General features: G+C 58.8%; 4 protein-coding genes across 4 annotated transcripts; 2 read left to right on the top strand and 2 right to left on the bottom strand.

Annotated features, from left to right (window-relative positions):
* Positions 1-747: 747 nt before the first annotated feature.
* On the bottom strand, positions 748-2,601 carry BESB_015130 (uncharacterized protein; the record flags this gene model as incomplete). The annotated part of the gene is made up of 1 exon (XM_029360242.1): positions 748-2,601. One exon carries the CDS (start codon positions 2,599-2,601, stop codon positions 748-750), a length of 1,854 nt encoding a protein of 617 aa, XP_029216909.1.
* A 2,361-nt stretch (positions 2,602-4,962) lies between these two features.
* On the top strand, positions 4,963-7,703 carry BESB_015140 (carrier superfamily protein; the record flags this gene model as incomplete). Its single annotated transcript, XM_029360243.1, has 4 exons — positions 4,963-5,101; positions 5,570-5,695; positions 6,352-6,681; positions 7,018-7,703. 4 exons carry the CDS (start codon positions 4,963-4,965, stop codon positions 7,701-7,703), a joined length of 1,281 nt encoding a protein of 426 aa, XP_029216910.1.
* Positions 7,704-8,830: 1,127 nt separating this feature from the next.
* Positions 8,831-10,720, bottom strand: BESB_015150 (uncharacterized protein; the record flags this gene model as incomplete). Its single annotated transcript, XM_029360244.1, has 1 exon — positions 8,831-10,720. One exon carries the CDS (start codon positions 10,718-10,720, stop codon positions 8,831-8,833), a length of 1,890 nt encoding a protein of 629 aa, XP_029216911.1.
* Positions 10,721-13,622: 2,902 nt separating this feature from the next.
* BESB_015160 (putative heat shock protein 90) lies at positions 13,623-16,697 on the top strand (the record flags this gene model as incomplete). The annotated part of the gene is made up of 3 exons (XM_029360245.1): positions 13,623-14,621; positions 14,952-15,837; positions 16,036-16,697. The coding sequence occupies 3 exons, from the start codon at positions 13,623-13,625 to the stop codon at positions 16,695-16,697; spliced, it is 2,547 nt and encodes an 848-aa protein (XP_029216912.1).
* Between the last annotated feature and the right edge of the window lie 1,462 nt (positions 16,698-18,159).

An 18,159-nucleotide genomic window follows, 5' to 3' on the forward strand; every position in this document is an offset into this window, starting at 1 on the left:
CTATCCGTGACCCAGTCTTCTCAACGGTGATGGTTGCAGCGGAATCAGAAAAAGAATAAAAAACCATATACATCAGAGGACGCGGCCAGTCTGCACAAAAGAAAATCTTTTGAAATCTCTGAGCTGCTCAATAAACGGATTTGAGACCACCGAACGCCAGTCAAGGCATTGTGTGACGGACACCACAGCGGGCGATGAACGACAGACTTGAGGTCCCTGAGTATGGCGGCGGATTCCGATGAGGTATCGCGTGGCGCGGTGCTGGGAACTCTCCTCGCCACGAGTGCGCTTTGCCGCGCTGAACCAGAGTCAAAGGCGGCGGGACTTCTCCTCACGAAAGGCTCCTTCGTTCTTCGCACACTGATATCGTGGAAGGCCCATCTGCCTAGGCTTGATCAGAGTGCGCACTGCATTCAACTCGGCAAGCGGGACGAAGGCACTACGACTCACAACCGACACTGGACTGCCGACTACGAGCGCCCACCGATCTGCCGGAAATCCACACACTACACAACGCGCGTCCGCGCATTGTGCGCGTGCCACCAAGCAGAGAGATAGATCCCCGCAACGACGTTGCACGTAGCGGGAGCAAGCACGCAACAGAGGCCACAAACATACCACGCGACAAGCTGGAACAACAACCGAGAGAAAACAATCTGTACAGACCGCGCGGCAGCGTCGTTCTGTCCCATGCAGCTGGCTTCAGGAATCTCACGGGCGGGCGGACCCCGTCAGCCGAAAGGAAGTTCAGTCATTTCTTCTTCTTGCCTTGGCGTAGTAGTAGCCGGCGGCGCCAGCGACGACGCTGAGAGCGGCCGCAAGGAGAGCGACGACCTTTCTCGCGGTCCTTCTCTTCGACACGAGGGAGCGGCGCTGCACCTGTGGAGACGAGCTCTCGCCGTCTTCCGCCGGGGCGGAGCCGCTCTGGCCTCTCATCGTCGTCTCACTTGCAGGCACACTACGGGGCGCCATGTATCTGCCGCCCTCTCGGGTGACCGCGGCCGTCGTGGGCTCGTACGCCTCCTCCGCAATCGACCACCCGCTCCCCATCCCCTCTGCGTTTTGAGCCTGTTTGCTTCCACGAGAGACTTCGCTGCGGAGGCCTTGTGCTTGGAAACTGTCGATAGGCTCTTCCCTGTCATACTCGGGAGAGCCTTCGTCCTCGAATGCCCCGGAGCGGTCCCTGTCTTCTTCACGAGGACCTCTGTCTTCCAGGTCGTACGACGCGGGGCTCCCTGAGGCCGCCAGGAACTCATGGGTTCTCGAAATATGCGCCAAGAAACGCAGGGCGTCTTCCAAGTTGCCTGCCCACGACGTGCTGTCATCCGCGACGAGGCGGTCTTCGGAGTCCTGATGCTCCAGCGCTCCCTCGGGCACGCGCACAACCGTGACGTCACCGTCAGTCTCCCCGCCTTCTGCGGTTGCGACTTGTTCGACACCTGCTGTGGTCCGGACGTCCTTCGGCTCCTCGCGGTCGGCGTCCGCACTGCTGGAGTTTCCTGCATCGCCGTGGTCGTCCGCGTGGTCGCCTCCTCCTTCTGGTCCCAGCACTTCTTCAGCGTGTCTCTTCTCGTCCCTCTCTGCCTGTGCTCCAACTTCAAGCGCCTCGAGGAGGTCAGCGGGGGCCTCATTCAGGAAGGCCTTCGCGTAGTCGTCGACTTCCCGCAAAGCAGACCCGACCACTTCCTGGTGCTTCACGGCCTCCGCTTCCTCGGGGTAGTCTCTGAACAGGGGGTACATCCCATCGCCCTCCAAGTCAGTAGTGTCGGTCTCGTCCGCTGGAGCCTCGAAGTCCGCAGGCGAAGCCTCTGGTCTCGTCTGCGTGGCCTCCTCGACTCTTTCGTCCGCTTCGGGCTGCGTCCCCGCGACATCCGCCGAATACGGACCGTATTCTGCGGAGAAAGGGTCGACTTCGTCGCCATCCAGCGCGAGTTGCTTCAGAAGATCAGCGAAATCATCGGCCTCCACCGGCACTTGGTTGAAGACCTCGGCGCCCTTCGATACTTCATTGAACTCCTCCGGTTCGTATGGGGCCTCGTTGAACTGATCGGAGAGTTTGAGAGCTGTGATGAGGTCCTCGGGATTCTCCAGGGCTTCAGTGAGCTCGTCGACAGTTTCTGGCAGATCCTGGAACGGCTCGAGGTTCTCAGCGAGTTTGGCGGGCTCCTCCTCAGGGCTGTCGGGGTCTTCATACAGCTTCTCTGCAGCCTCCTCCTCGGGCGGGACATCCAGATTCTCCGCCGAGTCATCCGTTTCTCCCTCTAAAGTGGTGGTCTGCAGAGTTGGCTCACTCTCAAGAACCCTACCTTCCTCACTCAAAGGGATTTCTTCTGGTTCGGGGGTCTCAAACTGATTGCCCGCCTCGCTCTCTTCTGTGGTGCCTGGCGCCGAGTGTTGCCGTTCAGTGACCGTCTGCACAACTGGTGGGTGGAAAACTGCCGGCTCGCTCCAGGTTTGTTGCAACGCATGACTCTGAGCTTGCTCCTCCTCGAGGCTCGGAAAGCTGATCACGAAGTCGTTTTCCCCGCCATGTGCTCCGCTCCCTCCGCAGTCAGGTACGAGGCAAGCAATGACGAACAGCGTAGACGCGAGCGCGGACATCCGCAGAGCGGCATCGCCTCGCGATTTCTGAACAACTAAAGATAAACAGGGCTTTCGGCGAGTTGCAGTGCACAGTGGGCAAGAAGGGCTCACGGTTCCCTCGCCGTCTGTGGGACCGAGGGCCGCCACCGGTGTTGTGGCTGCCATCGCCGGACGACGCGCGGACACGGTCATTTTTGGGGTGTTTCCTTTTGCACGCGGGCAACGGGGTTAGAAAAGCGCGAATCACTCCAGATGCGAAGGAACTGCTCGAAAAGGCGCGCCAACACAGACGGTCCAGAAGAAGGCACGCCCTGGCGGTGGCAGAGGCGCGATGAATGAAGAATGGCGGTGACCATCCGAGGAGTGGCGCCAGTGGTGCCGTGGCACGCCGAGACGGAGAGGGAGGCGGGGAAGGAGCACTCAGGACACGCGAAATGAGACAAGCCCCTGAATGTCACGAGGTATCAGATGCGCAGCCTATGCGGGTTTTTGCAGAAACCGGAGTTCGCCGTTGTTTCCTTAGAATGTCCAGCGTCTACGCGACCTGTTCCGTCGTCTTCGATCGAGCGAGCAAGGGTTTCCTCGCCGGAACTCGGCAACAAAGACGCTCGCAGCGAGCTCGTGCCCTGCTTGCTGCTGCCTCTGGCGCGGGTCTGCCTGCCACTGTCTCAATAGTCCGTGTCGCCCCCCAGGGTAGCCAGGTGTGGCAACTGTGTCGCCGCAACCCCGGCTGCTTGACCAAAAACAGAAGCACACCTCTCTCGTCCTGCGGAGCTGGGACGGACAGACAAGAGACCCGAAACACCTCCGCGACCGGAGCAACTGCAGGCGCACACCTCGCTTCGGGGAGCGGATGAGAGTCTCGCGACACACGGATTGCGCGTCTCCGTCTGTGTGCAGCGCGAGCCGCGTAGCAGTCGTTGCCGAGCGCGAAGCTTCCTGCCGCAGGTGTTGCGCGGCTCGGAAAAAAGATAGAGATGCGTCACATTTCCGTGAACCCCTCTTCAAGGCAAGCTGCTCGCATCTATTAGGGCCTGTTTTTCTGCTTGTTCAGGGGAGAGCTTTTCTCCAGTGGGGACTAGGCGTGGTGTCACCACGAGGGACACTGAAGACGGTTCGTGTAGCAAGGCTGCGCGTGATCTAACCTAGCGCAGCCTACGATAGATGTGTGTGCTGGGCGCGCAGGGGCGCTCCACGCTTTTTTTCAAGTGAAATGCTGGAGACGGCAGCCGAGCCGGCAGCCGCTGCAGTGGACTTAAACCCGACTAGTTGGAAACCTGAACCCGTCGACGGCTGTGCATGACGCTTGGTCCGAGCTAGGCCGGCGCGTTCAAACTAATTTCTGCGTAGACTGGGCTGCACTGCTGCCGGGTCCCCCACGCCGGGTAGTTTTCACGGGAGGGGGGGGTCACACCGTGGAAGACGAGACGTGCCGTGGGCGAATTTGCTGCCGCCACCGGCGTCCAACTTCCTCAGGCGCTTCCTCCATATCTCTAGCGGAGGGGAAGGCCCCCATGTGCCTTTCGCCCAAGCTTGCCGATTATGTACATTTTTTCGCAGGAAGCAAGGAGTAGTCCTAGCAACTCGAGAAAAAAGAGGAACCACTCACCAGAAAGGCTCAATGAACACGCATCACTGTTCTGTGGCCCACAGCTGTGTCGATGCCGGGAGAGCCCGCGAAACGCCGCCGAACACCTCTCGGGAGCACGGGAAGTGCAGCTCGACCTGGGAACTCCTGACATCACGCAGAGGCAGCTTCCTTCTACAGTTTGAGCGAAGAAAGGCAAATAATAGTGCCAAAGCCAACCGAAGACGATAAAAGGAGTCGTTTGAACGGGCGTGTGTAAACGAGAGGCAATGCCGTACAACCGGCATTATGGCGGGGGCTCTGCAGATCAACGGACGAACGTTGCGGTTTTTTCGACTCATTTTACGTGTTTTTGCTTCAACCGGTGTCATGGACTGGTCTCTGAGTTTTCTCGTTTGGGAAACCTACTGACTGCAAGGTTTTGTGTCGCCGGGGGTTCGACGCGACGTGTAGCTCCCTCCCGCAGGAGGAGGAGAGCAGGTGCAGCCTAAGCAATGGCATTGTTGTCACTTCCTGATCGGCAACTCTTCGTGTAGTTTTGGAGCGTGCTTCTCTGAAGCTTATTTTTTGGCGGGGGCCGTGCGCATCAGCATGCAACTTCACATTTCTGATGCATCGGAAACTCTCCGCACATTCACGAACGGGGAGGGACAGCTGCGCCAGATAGATTTCGTGGCACAGTAGAATGCTACGGCGGTTCCAAGCCCCCCGTGACGTTTTCGACGCGTGAAACTCTCCATTTTTGCACTCGTACCGCTGACTTGACCGTTTATTGCGGGGTCAACGTCACCATGGGAAATGACGAGGGCCGTGCTGCAGTGATCACCGGTCGTCGCGCGCCGAGCGAACGCATTGTGCCTTCGGGCTGCCTCACGTGCGGTCTTCTCACCGGTGCGCTCTCTTCCAGTTTGTTTACTCCTTTCGACAGAGGTGAGAAACGCAGTGAGCTGCGCCTCCCTCCTGCGGCGCAATGCTGCTTGCGCCGGGCGCTGTGACGACAACAGGTTGCTCATTCCGACGCTGGACGAGGTCGTGACGACATCACCGTATTCGTTCGTATGCAGTTCAGCAACAGGCGATTCCGTTTGCTTTCTCGCAAGTTTCCGCCTGCGTTTATCTCAGCCCTTTGCCGCCGCTGTCGCGCGAACTGTCTCGTGGCGCCAACGAGTCAGTGCAGCTTCAGTGGCGTCGCTGCGGCTGGTAGACCGCCTACGAAGAGCTGCAATGCAGCTGCTGTCATCTTTGTGGGGGGCGTGGGGACGAGGACCTCACTGCATGCTGTCCGCTTCTGACTTTTTTCGTGGGAGCCACGTGATCATCGCCTGCACGACTAGCAGGACCCCGCCCGCGCTCACAGGGTGTTTTCCTCAATCCCGTTTTCAACTCTCATGCCTTCAGCGTTGTATCTTTCTGTCACCGCCCGGCGACCCCTGTTCGATCGTCGGAACTGGGAGAGACCCTTCCAGGGGCTCCTGAACACGTTTGTCTCTCGGGCAGTTAATACGGGCCTGTATTATCCTCTAGGTACGTGTGCCGCCAGCGACGCTACAGCTGTGGGATGCGCTGCTCAAAGACAAGACTGAAGGCGACGCGTGCCGTAGACTCACGAGAGACTCACAGCTGGACTGAGTTGCGATCCTCACATCGCCAGAGCAGTTTACATGCACAAACGGCCAGGGGATTAAGAATTGGGCTTTCTTTCAGTGCCACGCGTAGAACGTGAGTCGCTGTACACATTTGACTTAGGCTCACCACCGCTATGTCTACGCACGCATATATATTTATGCAGGCAACATGCGTACAGACTTCGGTTTGTGACCCTCGTCTTAGTCCGGCATTCTGTTTCCCAGTCAACAGAATTCTTCGAGGGATGACCTGCCCTGATAGAGCCTCCACATGCGCGGAAAACATCGGAACAACCACACACGACTCGGTCGCGGGCTCGCGCATGTTCCACTGCGGTTTTAACGCCCCCTTTGACTTGCAGTGTTTTGCGTGCTGACGCGTCGGCGAGCAGTTTCGCCTTTCTGGGCCCTGGTCAGGAAAACCTCGCAACGTCGCAGCTCTACATCGATGTGCTTCGCTGTGGGTCGACGCCGGGCGCTTCTCGTAGCTACACTTCGTGCTGGCTCGTGTAGAGGAACGTGGACCGGCTCACTGAGTATGGCTTTCCTCTGCAGAAAGCATCTTCGCCAATGTCCTATCCTCGATTTGTTCATCGTCTCCATTTCTGAACGCGCTGCGAGCTCAGCAACATGCCAGCCTCGGCGCGCCAGGACAGGCGGGCGCACGCCAGTTGCAGGAAGCTGCAGCTGGTGAGCCGCATGAAGCTGTGAAGGACTCCGGCAGTTCGCCTCCCACTTCGAAATGGATTTTCTTGGCTTCTGGGCAACTCGTCGGCCTGACGACCGCGCTCGTGTGCCACCCCATGAATATGGTGAAATGCGCCAGCTGGAGCAACCATGCTGAGACATCGTCTGGCGCCTTCTTCAAATCTCTGCGAATAGGAGGTGAGCACAAGGCCCGCCGCGGCTCCACGCCTGCGCAGACTCAGCGCCGCAGGCATTCAGAGCAGAGACTCCGCGGCCACTCCGCAGCGGCGGGTGATGAGCTTCGCGAGCCGCGCACACGGCGATTGAGGACACGCGTGAACTCATGTGGGGCCGGCGCCTGCGCGGACTCGTGTCTGCAACTCGCCAGTCATGCGTACAGGGGGGGGGGGGGGGGAAGGGGGGGACTCCGAGGCAGACGTCTGGTGTCCACGATGTTCAGCAGGCACCTGAACGCTTCGTGCTGCCCCTGAGGTGCCTGCGCAGAGGCTCGCCCCCCGTTGAGTCTTTCTGCAGCTGCCGCTGTCTCGCATGCAGGTCCCCAACTCCTGTACCGCGGGCTGGGTCCAACTCTGTGGAGGGAGGTGACCTTCGGCGGCGTGTTCAGCGTCCTGCGCCACGAATGGGGGGCCGCCAGGGGGGACGCAACGTCCTGGAGCTCGACGGAGACCCTAGAGGCACCAGGAGCGCCTCCGGCTTCCTGTTTTTCGAAAGCGACTCTCCTGGACATCTTGAGCCCGTTTGGCGCGAACTTCCTCGCGGCGTCCGCGGGCGTCCTGCTTTCTTCGCCGTTCAACTACGCGCGAAACATGCAGCTCGCGACTCCGTTGGCGCGGCCTACGCCCTCGACCTGGGGCTCCTTGCGCGACCTCTGGAGAGACGCCTTCCGCCCCGCGCCGGCCGCAGAACACGAGAACCCTGTCGCGCGGGATGTCTGTGGCGCAGGCACACCTGCGCAGGCCTCCTGCCGCGCGCGAAAGCTTCTAGGCAGTTCGTCTCAGGCTTCGCGCGCAGACCTGCCAAGGGACATCCAGAAGAAAGCGCTGGAGTTCTTCGTCCACCACCCCACAGTCCGCGGCCTAGTCGCCCTAAACGACCGCCTGCGCATCGGTTGGGGCACGGGGCGAGCATGTCTGGGAATAACGATTGGAGCGATCGCGTACGATGCATGCATGATCCACCTCATAACGCCAGGCTGCTGAAGCCCGAGGGGTGGCTCAGGAGTTGCGCTGCGCCAGGGATAGGAACTGCGACCTTGTGAACCCTCGCGGCTGCCTTTGCTGACATCGAGGTTCGGCTCTCCTCTGAGGACTGCGCACGACACCGCGTGCTGCTGAACTCGAGTCAGTAGCCGACAAACGACTCGTGGAGCAGCCTCCCTGTGAGTCACACTGGCGACTACGCGTGACGCTGCCGAGGCCAACACTCCTGCCAGAGAAAGCCTACGGCGCAGAGACCGAAGGAGGGGGATCAGAGCCCTGGAGCTCAGCAACTCACTAGAGAAGTATCGATTGCAGCCTAGCTGCCTCGTTGCTCACGAGTCACAGAAATAGCTCATGCATCTTTTTCCGCGCCGTGGAACCCCTCTTCGGGCCCCGCGTAAAGAATAAGTAAAGAGATATTCTTAGGTAGTCCCACCGGATAAACTATATATATATATATATTTGCATGTATGTGTATATGTGGCGCTGCATGCATAGATGCAGACGCGTACGCCTCAGCATCGCTGACTCCAGTAGCTTCAGCCATCTGCCTCGCATCCAGTGTAACAGTGTAACTGCCTCTGCCGCGCTGTGCGAGCCTACACCGGCGCTGTGTGCTTCGGATGTCACTGCGAGTACAGAGGAGCTAGAATAGAGAGCCAGAGTCTAGTACAGTCTGTCGGCTTCCTCCGCTGGTGCCTGGCTACTTGAAAGTGCCCCTTGGAGACGCCGCTGCGACATCTCGAAAGCGTTTCGTTTGTGGAGGTGACGACTGCCCCCGAGAGAAAGCATCGAAGGCCAGAGGCCGTCCGCGAATTTGAAAAAGCTTCCATTAAGAAAAAACGCGGTATGCGCCGACTCGTCGACGCCGGCGGAGAAGATACGGACGCCGCCACAAAGGCGAAGACAGGGTACCCGAGAAACGTCCATCCAGGCATGGACTCAGGCTTCTTGCCTCGAGGGAGACGACACCACGCAGACGGCGCACATACCTGCCTCCTCCGCCCTATGAATGAGCCTCACGGAAAAACATACACAGATACACACATGCATATATATCTGTATATTTATACATACCAAGAGGCACACGTGCATGTGCATGCATGTGTGGATAGATGTGCGCCGTCTCAAGCGCGTGCCTTGGATCCCATGTTTGGCAAGAAGGCGAAGACGATAGCGAGGAGCGCAGCGACCGCAGCGATCAGCAGGGCGCCTACGTTTGCAGAGACGGAGCCTCCTGACTGCGTTCGGCCTGCGCCTTTCTGCCCGTTTCCTCCAACCTTCGCCTCGAGTGCCGACCAGAAGTCGCCGCGGCCGACGAGGCCCTCAACAGCGACCGCGCCCGCGCCGTTCTCCGTGGCTCCGTCTGCCGCCCCGCCAGCGGCGTCGCTGCTGGGCGCCGAGCTAAGAACTGCACGGAGAGAAGGCGGGAAGACGCCTTCGACCAACTCGCTTTCGAGAAGCGGATTCGAGACGCCCAGAAGGAAGCCGAGCGCCTCTCGCGCGGCTGCAAGCGGATCTTCTTCGCCGTCGCCTTCGTCCTCTGCAAAGGGCGACTTCGTGTCAGCGATCAGCAAAGGCGCGACTGCGTGCTGGTCGCCCGCGCCCTCACCTCCCTTCCCGCCTCCTCGCGACGCGGCCGCAGGCCAAAAGAACTGGCGGGTGCCCAGCGAGAGCGGAAACGCGGCCGCGTCTCCGGTGTTCTTGCCGCTCGCCTGACCGCCCTCGGCTTCTTCCGCGGCGGCCGCGTAGTCTAGGAGGGCCTGAACCACGCGGCGCGAGAGCGAAGCCGCGAGGTCTCCGCAGAGCGCGCTGCAGACGTTGGACAGCGGGGATGAGTCCGCGGCAGACGAGGCAGCGAGCGAAGAGAAAAAAGCGGGGAGACTCGAGCCGACGGCTGTGGCGACGAACGCCCCCTCCGCGGAGACGACGCGCCGCCCGCTCTCGGCGCCTTCCGGCGCGGTCGTTGGAGCGCTCTCCAGCGCGAGCGACGGTCCACGTTCGCACGACTTTGGAGACAGCGAGAACCTCAGCGGCGCCTGCCGGGTTTGCAGCGGCTGCAGGTAGACGAGGGGGCGTCGCGGGGCGAAAGAAGGCAGCGCGAAGGCGTGTCGGTCGGGTAAAACCGCGCAGACCGGCTCGCGCTCTCCCTCTTGAACGAAGAGCAACGGACCCGCGAAATACTCGTCGAGAAGCGCGAGGGTCAGCTCGTGCGCCAAGAGATTGGTCGTCTCCTCAGGCTGCAGGGACACTGCGGACAAGACTTCGCGGGGAGAGAACGAGACGTCCACGCGCAGAGGAAGGACCGAGGCATACGCGCAGAGCGTCCAGCCCGCAGAGGGCGGCAGCGAAAGCGAGGCGACGAGGTTCACGGGGACGGAGAGAGGCGCAGACACGGAAGAGTAGTCCGTTCGCAGAACGAGGCAGCGGACCGCAGAAGCATCCTTTCTTCTGGACTCGGCTTCTTGCGGCGCGCCCGCAGAGACGAGCAAGACAGCCAGGAAAGAGGGCGCGGCGCCGCAGGGGCCTGGAAGGCCGGCGAAAGCCGCGAGGAGCGAGGAGACGGCAAAGAGGTGCGTGAAATTTGCCTGCTTCTCGTCGATCTTCTCAGCCGGAACGCGCAGCCAAAGACCTCGAATCGCGCAGCCTCCAGGCAACTGCTGAAGCGCCAAGGCCGCTTGCCGCGGGAGCCTCCGGCAGAGGAGATCGGTCGGAGTGCCCGCGGAGGGGAGCCCGCGGTGGAAGGCGAAGAAATCGCTCGCTCCCGCGGCAGTTTTGCCGTCAGATGACAGCTGAGAAGCCGGAGGAAGAAGCAGCACTGGCAGCGAAGGAGCTTTCTCCGCAGCGGACAGGCGCTGGGGGTCTGCTGTGACTGCGAGGCCGAAGGGATGAGCGTCGGGAGACGCTGCGCCCCCGAGGAGAGGCGAGGGGACGGCTAGAGAAGAGAATGGGGGAGAGGCAGGCGAAGACGAGGACGAAATGGCCTTCTTCGCTGAGGGCCGTTTGTCTTTCGCCATCTTGTGGGGGCGACGCGAGAAAAAATGTGCAGAGGTGGAGACGACAAAGGGAACGGACCTCTCTGCCGAGGCGCGCAGGAGAGGCCGCCGCGGGAGCGGACTCAGAGCGCCGAAGCGGCGTCTCGGGAACGGGACGAAGGAAGAAGAAAAAGCTGGGACGTTAAATGGAGGAAAAGAAGGCAGGGGGACTTACCAGGAAAGAGAGAAGAGGACAGACACACAGGAACGCGCAAGAGAAATCGCGCGCGGTAGAGGCACACATTTACAGATGTGCCGATGCTCAACGCAACAGGCGATGCGAGACGCGGCGGGACTGGCGCGCTTCTAGCGGAGTTTTGCAAAGCGCTAGACGCTCACATGTTGAAAACAAAGTGCCCTCAAAACAGAGATACCTCAATCTTTACACGCGCCTTCGAAACAAAAGACATAGGGAAGCCCGCCGCTCATCGGACGCGCAAGTGGTAAAACTACGCACGCGAAGACAGGTCGCGGAGACCGCACTCACACACCAAGGTACAGAGAAAGCGGGAAGACACAAAAAAAAGCGGAGACAAACAGGGCACGAGATGCCGGTCTTCCCTTCTTTGGTTTGGCTTCTTGCTCAGTCGCGGTCTTGATCTCTGCCTCGCGGAAGAGTAATCGCCGAAACACCCCGCCCCCCTGCGAGAGCTCCGTTCGCGCCCACGAGCGGGAGAAGCCGGGAGGCGCGTCGTGCCCTTCTTTGTAACAAACAACAAATTCACCCCTCAAGTATACACACCGACTCATTTTGGCGCCTCTCATTCACCTCAGTTTCACGCCAAACTCATAGAGACAACACAACGGGCAGCTCGTGCCCAGGCGGGACCTCCTGGCTGCGGCGCTGGACGTGTTCGAGTTGATTGAAGATCACCACATCGTGACGCGACTCTTCGCTAGAGAGCCTTTCTGTAAAGATGCAGTCGATGACAAATCCGATCTATACAGAGTTAGTGCCAATTTCGCCGTCAGTGTATGTGGGCGGCTGTCCGCTATCCAGACGAGCGGAAATGAGACTTAGCTCTATCGCAGTGTAGTTCGGGTCGTGAGAGGAGACGCGATATGCTGCTGCAGTAAGAAGGCTGTTGCTTCTAGACATTCGTCTAAAATGCGAAACTTGAGTTGCAGCGAGGCGCAGGGATGTGCAGCTCAGAACGACTGGAGGCGGGTGTCTTCTTCGGCGCGCGGCGCTCGGTCTGCAGCAGCAGCAGCGCAACAGCTGGGTAGCCCTTAAGGGAGAAGGAAAGAGAGTGGAGCGGAGACGGCACTCGGCAGCGTTCTCAGGAAGTCAGTTCTTTCCATAGATTGCTGTATATCCTCAAGGCCATCTGCAGGCCTCGTATGGCTCCCCAGTCATCCCCTGTGGCAGCTCGTCCTTTGCGAAAGTCGCTCTAGATGTCCGCGGCAGGCGAGTGCGTTTGAACCGATACACTACGGTAAGTCAACTAATGATGCGGACGCGGTACGCTCACCTGTAGCCTTTTTCGGAACTTGTTGGCTTTCAGCGGGAACTGAAAGGGGGCGGCGCTGTTGAGCCCGTTGTGGGATCGGTGGATGTCCCATCGCTCAGACGTGCTGCCGCGTTCCCTGCCAGGTGCTGTGTGCTTGACGCCGCCTCTCTGTGAGCGTGTCTCTGCGCGGCGACCACCTTGACGAGGACGAGTGGGGGGTTGACGAGCGCGAGGAGGCGGAGGGAGGTTTGGAGCACACGCGGTAGTACCTTGTTTGGATGGGAAAAAGTGCGTGAGAAGCCACGCAGACGCGCGTGCGTCGGCGAGAGTGCGTCGCGTCATTTTCTTCTTTGTTTCGTCCTTACTTTGGCCAGGTGGTGTGGCGCCAGGGGCAGAAACGGTCGCGCCTTGTTTCACTTATCTCTTTCGCGCGTTTTTTTCTTTTCTCTTCGTCTTTCTGTATCGAAACCCAAACGCGGAAGCGGGCGAGAAGTCACCTGGCTCTGTACACTGCATCGCGTACAGTCTCCGGCGCCTCTGCTCTCGTCAGTCACTTTTGTCTTTCAGGTAAGACAAAGCCTACAAAATCAAGGGCAGCAAAGCAGAAAGGCAAGCAGGCAAAGGGCGACGAGGCGCGGAAGACCGCGCCGCCATCGCGCCGGTCTCCAGGGATCGCGCACCAGGCGTGTCTTCCGCGTTCCAAATAGACAGGGTTCGATATTCTTTTTGACAGGACGCAGACATGAGCGCGAGGCAAGTCGTGGACGGGAAACGGTCGGTGGATCGAACAAAAACGGATGCTTTGTGCTCGACGTGCGTATGAAACAACGCGGCGCTGGTGTGTCTACTGTCTCTGTCCCGCCGTCCGGAGGAGGCGGAACACACAGCTTCTGAGGCAGAAGACGCAGCGGATATGTGGCAAATTTACAAATTTTTTTGATACTGCGTGGACACCAGGGCTGTTTGCTTTCATTCTCATACGATTTCAAAGACGTAAAATTGGATAGGCAGATGCAATCTCCCCTTGCTAGGCGTCTGTGCCATGCGTCTACATCGCTTGCGCTGATGGCGACCTGACTTAAAGCTCGCTTTTTCATACGCCTTCCAGCTTCTTCAGTTCGGTACCGCGTTTTCATTTCGTTCACGTTCTCTCGAAGCCTATCCTCCGTCTGGCGTGGATGTCGACTCTCATCCCTCATTAAGTGTAGAGAGCTCCCTCGCACATGGACGCGTGGTGAGGAGTTGAGGAGTCACTGCACATATGTTGCCACGTGTGTCATCGCCATTCTGAGAGTGGACTGATTGTTGCTGCCGGCCTTGCAGGTAGGCTGGATGCGTTTGTCTTTCATTGTCTTCTGATGACCTGTGTGTGTTGTCTACAGGCGTTTCGTTCATCCCCTTGACTTCTAATTGTTTTTCAATCTCTTTCCAACATGGCGTTGACCGTTCCGCACGGCGCGGCGCTGGGCGCCTGCCTGCTGTTGCTTCTCCTCTCCGTCGCTGTGTCTCCGGCTTCCTTGGCGGCGGCGCCGCGCGTTATGGGCGTGTCGGCGGATGCGGCAGAGGCCTCAGAGCCGCTGACGGCTGAGGAGGCGCCGCGGTCACTGCCTGTTGAAGAAAGCGAGAAGAAGCCTGCGGCGCTCTCGGCGGAGGAACAGGAAGCCGTTGAGAAGACGCAGGAGAGTCACCAGTACCAGGCGGAAGTGTCGCGTTTGATGGATATCATCATCAACTCGCTGTACGCGCAGCGCGAGGTTTTTCTCCGGGAGTTGATTTCGAACGCCGTGGACGCGCTGGAGAAGGTGCGCTTCACTGCTTTGAGCAACTCGAGCGTGATGGAGCCGAAGAAGAACTTGGATATCCGCATCGAGTTCGACTCCGAGGCGAAGACCTTGAGCATCATCGATACCGGTATTGGAATGACGAAGCAGGACCTCATCAACAACTTGGGGACTGTCGCCAAATCGGGCACCAGCAACTTCCTCGAGGCCATGGCGCAGGGGAACGACGTGAACCTGATTGGTCAGTTCGGCGTGGGCTTCTACAGCGCCTTCCTCGTTGCTGACAAGGTCACAGTCATCTCGAAGAACGTCGAAGACGACCAGTACATCTGGGAGAGCTCGGCTGACGCGAAGTTCCACGTCGCGAAGGACCCGCGAGGCAACACGCTCGGTCGCGGAACGTGCGTCACCCTGCACCTGAAGGAGGACGCGACTGAGTTTTTGAACGAGTGGAAGCTGAAGGACCTGACCACACGCTTCAGTCAGTTCATGAGCTACCCGATCTACGTACGCACCACACGCACTGTGACCGAGGAAGTCCCCATCGAGGAAGACGGGGCGACGAAGGAAGCCGACGAGAAGACGGAGGAGGAGAAGAAGGACGACGTCGAGGTCACGGAAGGCGAAGCTGAGGAAAAGGAGGAAGAGAAGGTGAGCACAACGCACAGGACGGAGACGAGGAGAAAGTCGAAGGCATTTGCTTTTCTGTGTGCGTCTCGCGCATCTGTCAGCCCGTGGCTGACCCGCTGTTCGCTGCTGTCTGCTCCTTCTCCAGGTCTACGGATTACCAGGTGTTTGTGTCGCGAGTGACGCGTGGCAAGCGAGTGTGTGAATCGCCAGTTGGAGGTGGAGTCTCCTCACTTTTCGGAGTGGAGACACTTTGTCGCTCATCCCCGCTCCCGGTTGTGGAGCGTTCCTTGATCGCTAGCTGGTGGGCGCGTATCATGGAGGCTTTGTTTTTTCTTTTTTTTCCCTCTATAGCCCAAGACGAAGAAGGTCGAGAAGAAGAAGGAAGAGTGGGAGCAAGTCAACACGCAGAAGGCGATTTGGTTGCGCCCGAAGGAGGAGATTGAGGAGAAGGAATACGCGGAGTTTTACAAGAGCGTGAGCAAGGATTGGTCCGATCCGCTGACGCACATCCACTTCACCGCGGAGGGCGAGGTGGAGTTCAAGGCGCTTCTGTTCATCCCGAAGCGCGCGCCGTCAGACATTTACAGCAACTACTTCGACAAGCAGACGTCCGTGAAGGTTTACGTGCGCCGCGTGTTGGTCGCCGACCAATTCGAGGACTTGCTCCCCAAGTACCTGCACTTCGTGAAGGGCGTCATCGACAGCGACGACTTGCCGCTGAACGTCTCGCGCGAGCAGCTGCAGCAGCACAAGATCCTGAACGTCATCTCGAAGAAACTGGTGCGCAAGACGCTGGATGCCATGCGCAAGCTCTCTCTCGACTCGATCAAGGAGCGCGAGGAGATGCAGAAGGAACTCGAGAAGGAGGAAGACGCGCAAAAGAAGGAGGCGCTTGAGAAGAAAATGAAGGAGAAAAGCGTCTACGAGAAGTTCTACGACGAGTTCGCGCGCAACCTCAAACTCGGCTGCTACGAGGACGACACCAACCGCACCAAGATCATCAAGCTCCTCCGCTTCCACACGAGTAAGACCGGTGCCGATCAAACGACGACCCTTGAGAGTCTGGTGAGCAAGATGCCGGAAAACCAGCCCAACATCTACTATGCCGCCGGCGACTCGTTCGAGCAGCTCATGAAGGCCCCCGAAATGCAAATCTTCCTCAAGAAAGACATCGAAGTCGTCTTCCTCCTCGAGGCCATGGACGAGCCCTGCATCCAGCGCGTCACCGACTTCGAAGGTGAGTCAGTCGCGCGCAGGCGTTTTTCTGTAAAAGAGAAAACGGCGATCTCGACGAACTGGCACGCCTGGGGGGGCGACCAGTGCTGGAGTGGGGGTTAGGGTCGGCTGAAGACTGGTTGTGTTTGTTTTTCTTTTTGTGCGGGCGAGTGAGGCGCGGTTTCACGTTTTTACCGCGTGTTTGGCGTGTTTCTTTCAGGCAAGAAGTTCCTGTCGATCCAGAAGGGCGACGTGCAGCTGGAGCAGACGGAGGACGAGAAGAAGACTGAGCGCCGCCTGAAGAAGGCGTTCGAGCCGCTGCTGACATGGTGGAAGAAGCTGCTGGACGGCAAGGTCACAAAAGTCGAGATCTCGAAGCGCCTCGTCGACGCGCCGTGCGCCGTCGTCGCCTCGGAGTGGGGTTACTCTGCGCAGATGGAGAAGATCATGAAGACGCAGACGTTTGCGGATCCCCGCCACGTGCGCATGATGGCAGGACAGAAGGTCTTCGAGGTGAACCCGCACCACCGCATGATTCAGTACCTCTTGGCGCAAGTCACCAAGGCGGGCGCGGAGAATGTGGGCGAGAAGGAAGCCGAGATTGCACGGCTGCTCTTTGAGGTCGCGAAGCTCGCCTCCGGATTCGAAGTCGACGACCCCAAAGACGTCGCCGCCAGTCTGTATCAGGCCGTCGCCTCGGAGATGAACTTCGGCCGCGAAGAGACGATGATCGCCGAGTACGAACTCCCCCGCGAGGAGGAAGACGTCAAGGTTGGCGACGAAGAGGAGAAGAAGGAAGAAAAGGACCTCGAGGGCGAGGAAGACGAAACCGATGACAAAGAGCCTGAGAAGAAGCAGGAAGGCACTCACGACGAGTTGTAAAACGACGCGTGCCGGGTGAAAACCAGGAGCAACGGATGTGTGTACGGACGACGGCCCGCTTGGGCTGGAAGACAAAAAGGCTGAAGGGGAGGTTTTAAAGAGTGAAGAGGGGGGGGCTTCTACCCCCGAAGGACTCTCTCCCCCTCCGGGGTTAGCATGCTGCAGGGGTATAGCTCTAGATCGAGGAGGCTTTGCTGGTGTAGGAGGCCTGGTGTGTGCGACTAGCTGTATCTGATTCCGTTCTACTTTTGGTGGCGACATAGCCCGCCCTCAACATCTACCAACACCGACTGGAGCCGTTCTGTTCGACTGCGTGGCCTCTACTGGATCTGAAGGGCAGAGGGCGAGTATGAGCCATCGCGTTCCACGCCTGGGGTGGCGCCGCCCATCGGAGACGGGAGTCGCTGCAGTGAACAGCTTCTAGCTGCGTTTCTGAGGATTTTCTCGCGTTTCGGTTTTTTTGTTTTCTTATAGTTTGAGACAGAGTGCACCGCTTCCACCGCCTCCCACACCTTTCTTCACGTCTCACAGGACTCGCAGAGAACGAACATTGTTCCTTCTTTTCTCGTTATCGACATTTTGCTGCGCAAGCGCGCATCCTCACTGATGAACACTGACAAAGTCAACCAACAGCGGGGACCTCCGTCGCTCGCCGCGCGTCAGCGGAGTCTCGCAAACTACATGCAGAGGCATGCGCTAGGGCAGGGGATCGACTCCGAGATTCAGATAACTAGGATTGTTTAGAACTTGGGATATCCCAGTCTTCCCTGGCGGCAGGCTAGCCGGGCGTGTCCGCCGCCACCATACAAGCGCGCCTCGTGACAATTAAGCTGATTCTTGCGTCGTTATGCAAGCTCTGCTCTCTGAAGCTTCCCCCGGCTTCTTTCACCCTCCGCGATTGAGTCGGGCTCCAGCGCTGAAGCAAAGCCACTCTCCAGTCTTCACATGCAAATATATACACCTCTTGAATACTTAGAAGCGGATATGCATACACGAATATTTATAAACCATGGTACGTGTGTAGTGCCGCATTTGTGTACTCCGCAGCCAGACGCGCGTCCCTCTCGGGCGACGCTTCTCGAGAGGGCGACACGAGAGGGAAGCAGATTTGGAGCCGTATCGACGCATTCAGTGTTTTGAATAAAAAGAGTCACGTTTATTGTCGGAAGTGGATTTAGGAGACCTCGCTGGAGGCCCTACAGCAGCGCGGATCGGCGATGACTTCTGACACGCACCCTGTGCGGAAAATTTCAGATGAAAACGGCAAGATGACGCGCACACATCTAGATACACGCGTTAGCGAATCTATATAAGATCGTGGAATCACGAGGAAGCAAAAATCGGCGCCGGAGTGACGGGGCGCGCATTTCTGTCTTCCCACAGCTCCTGTACAAAAAGTGCACCCATGCATGTTCGTATATATATTCATGTGCTTATGACGTGCATTTATCCTTTCACGTGT

Source organism: Besnoitia besnoiti, chromosome IX, assembly GCF_002563875.1.
Source record: "Besnoitia besnoiti strain Bb-Ger1 chromosome IX, whole genome shotgun sequence".
Lineage (NCBI taxonomy): Eukaryota > Apicomplexa > Conoidasida > Eucoccidiorida > Sarcocystidae > Besnoitia > Besnoitia besnoiti.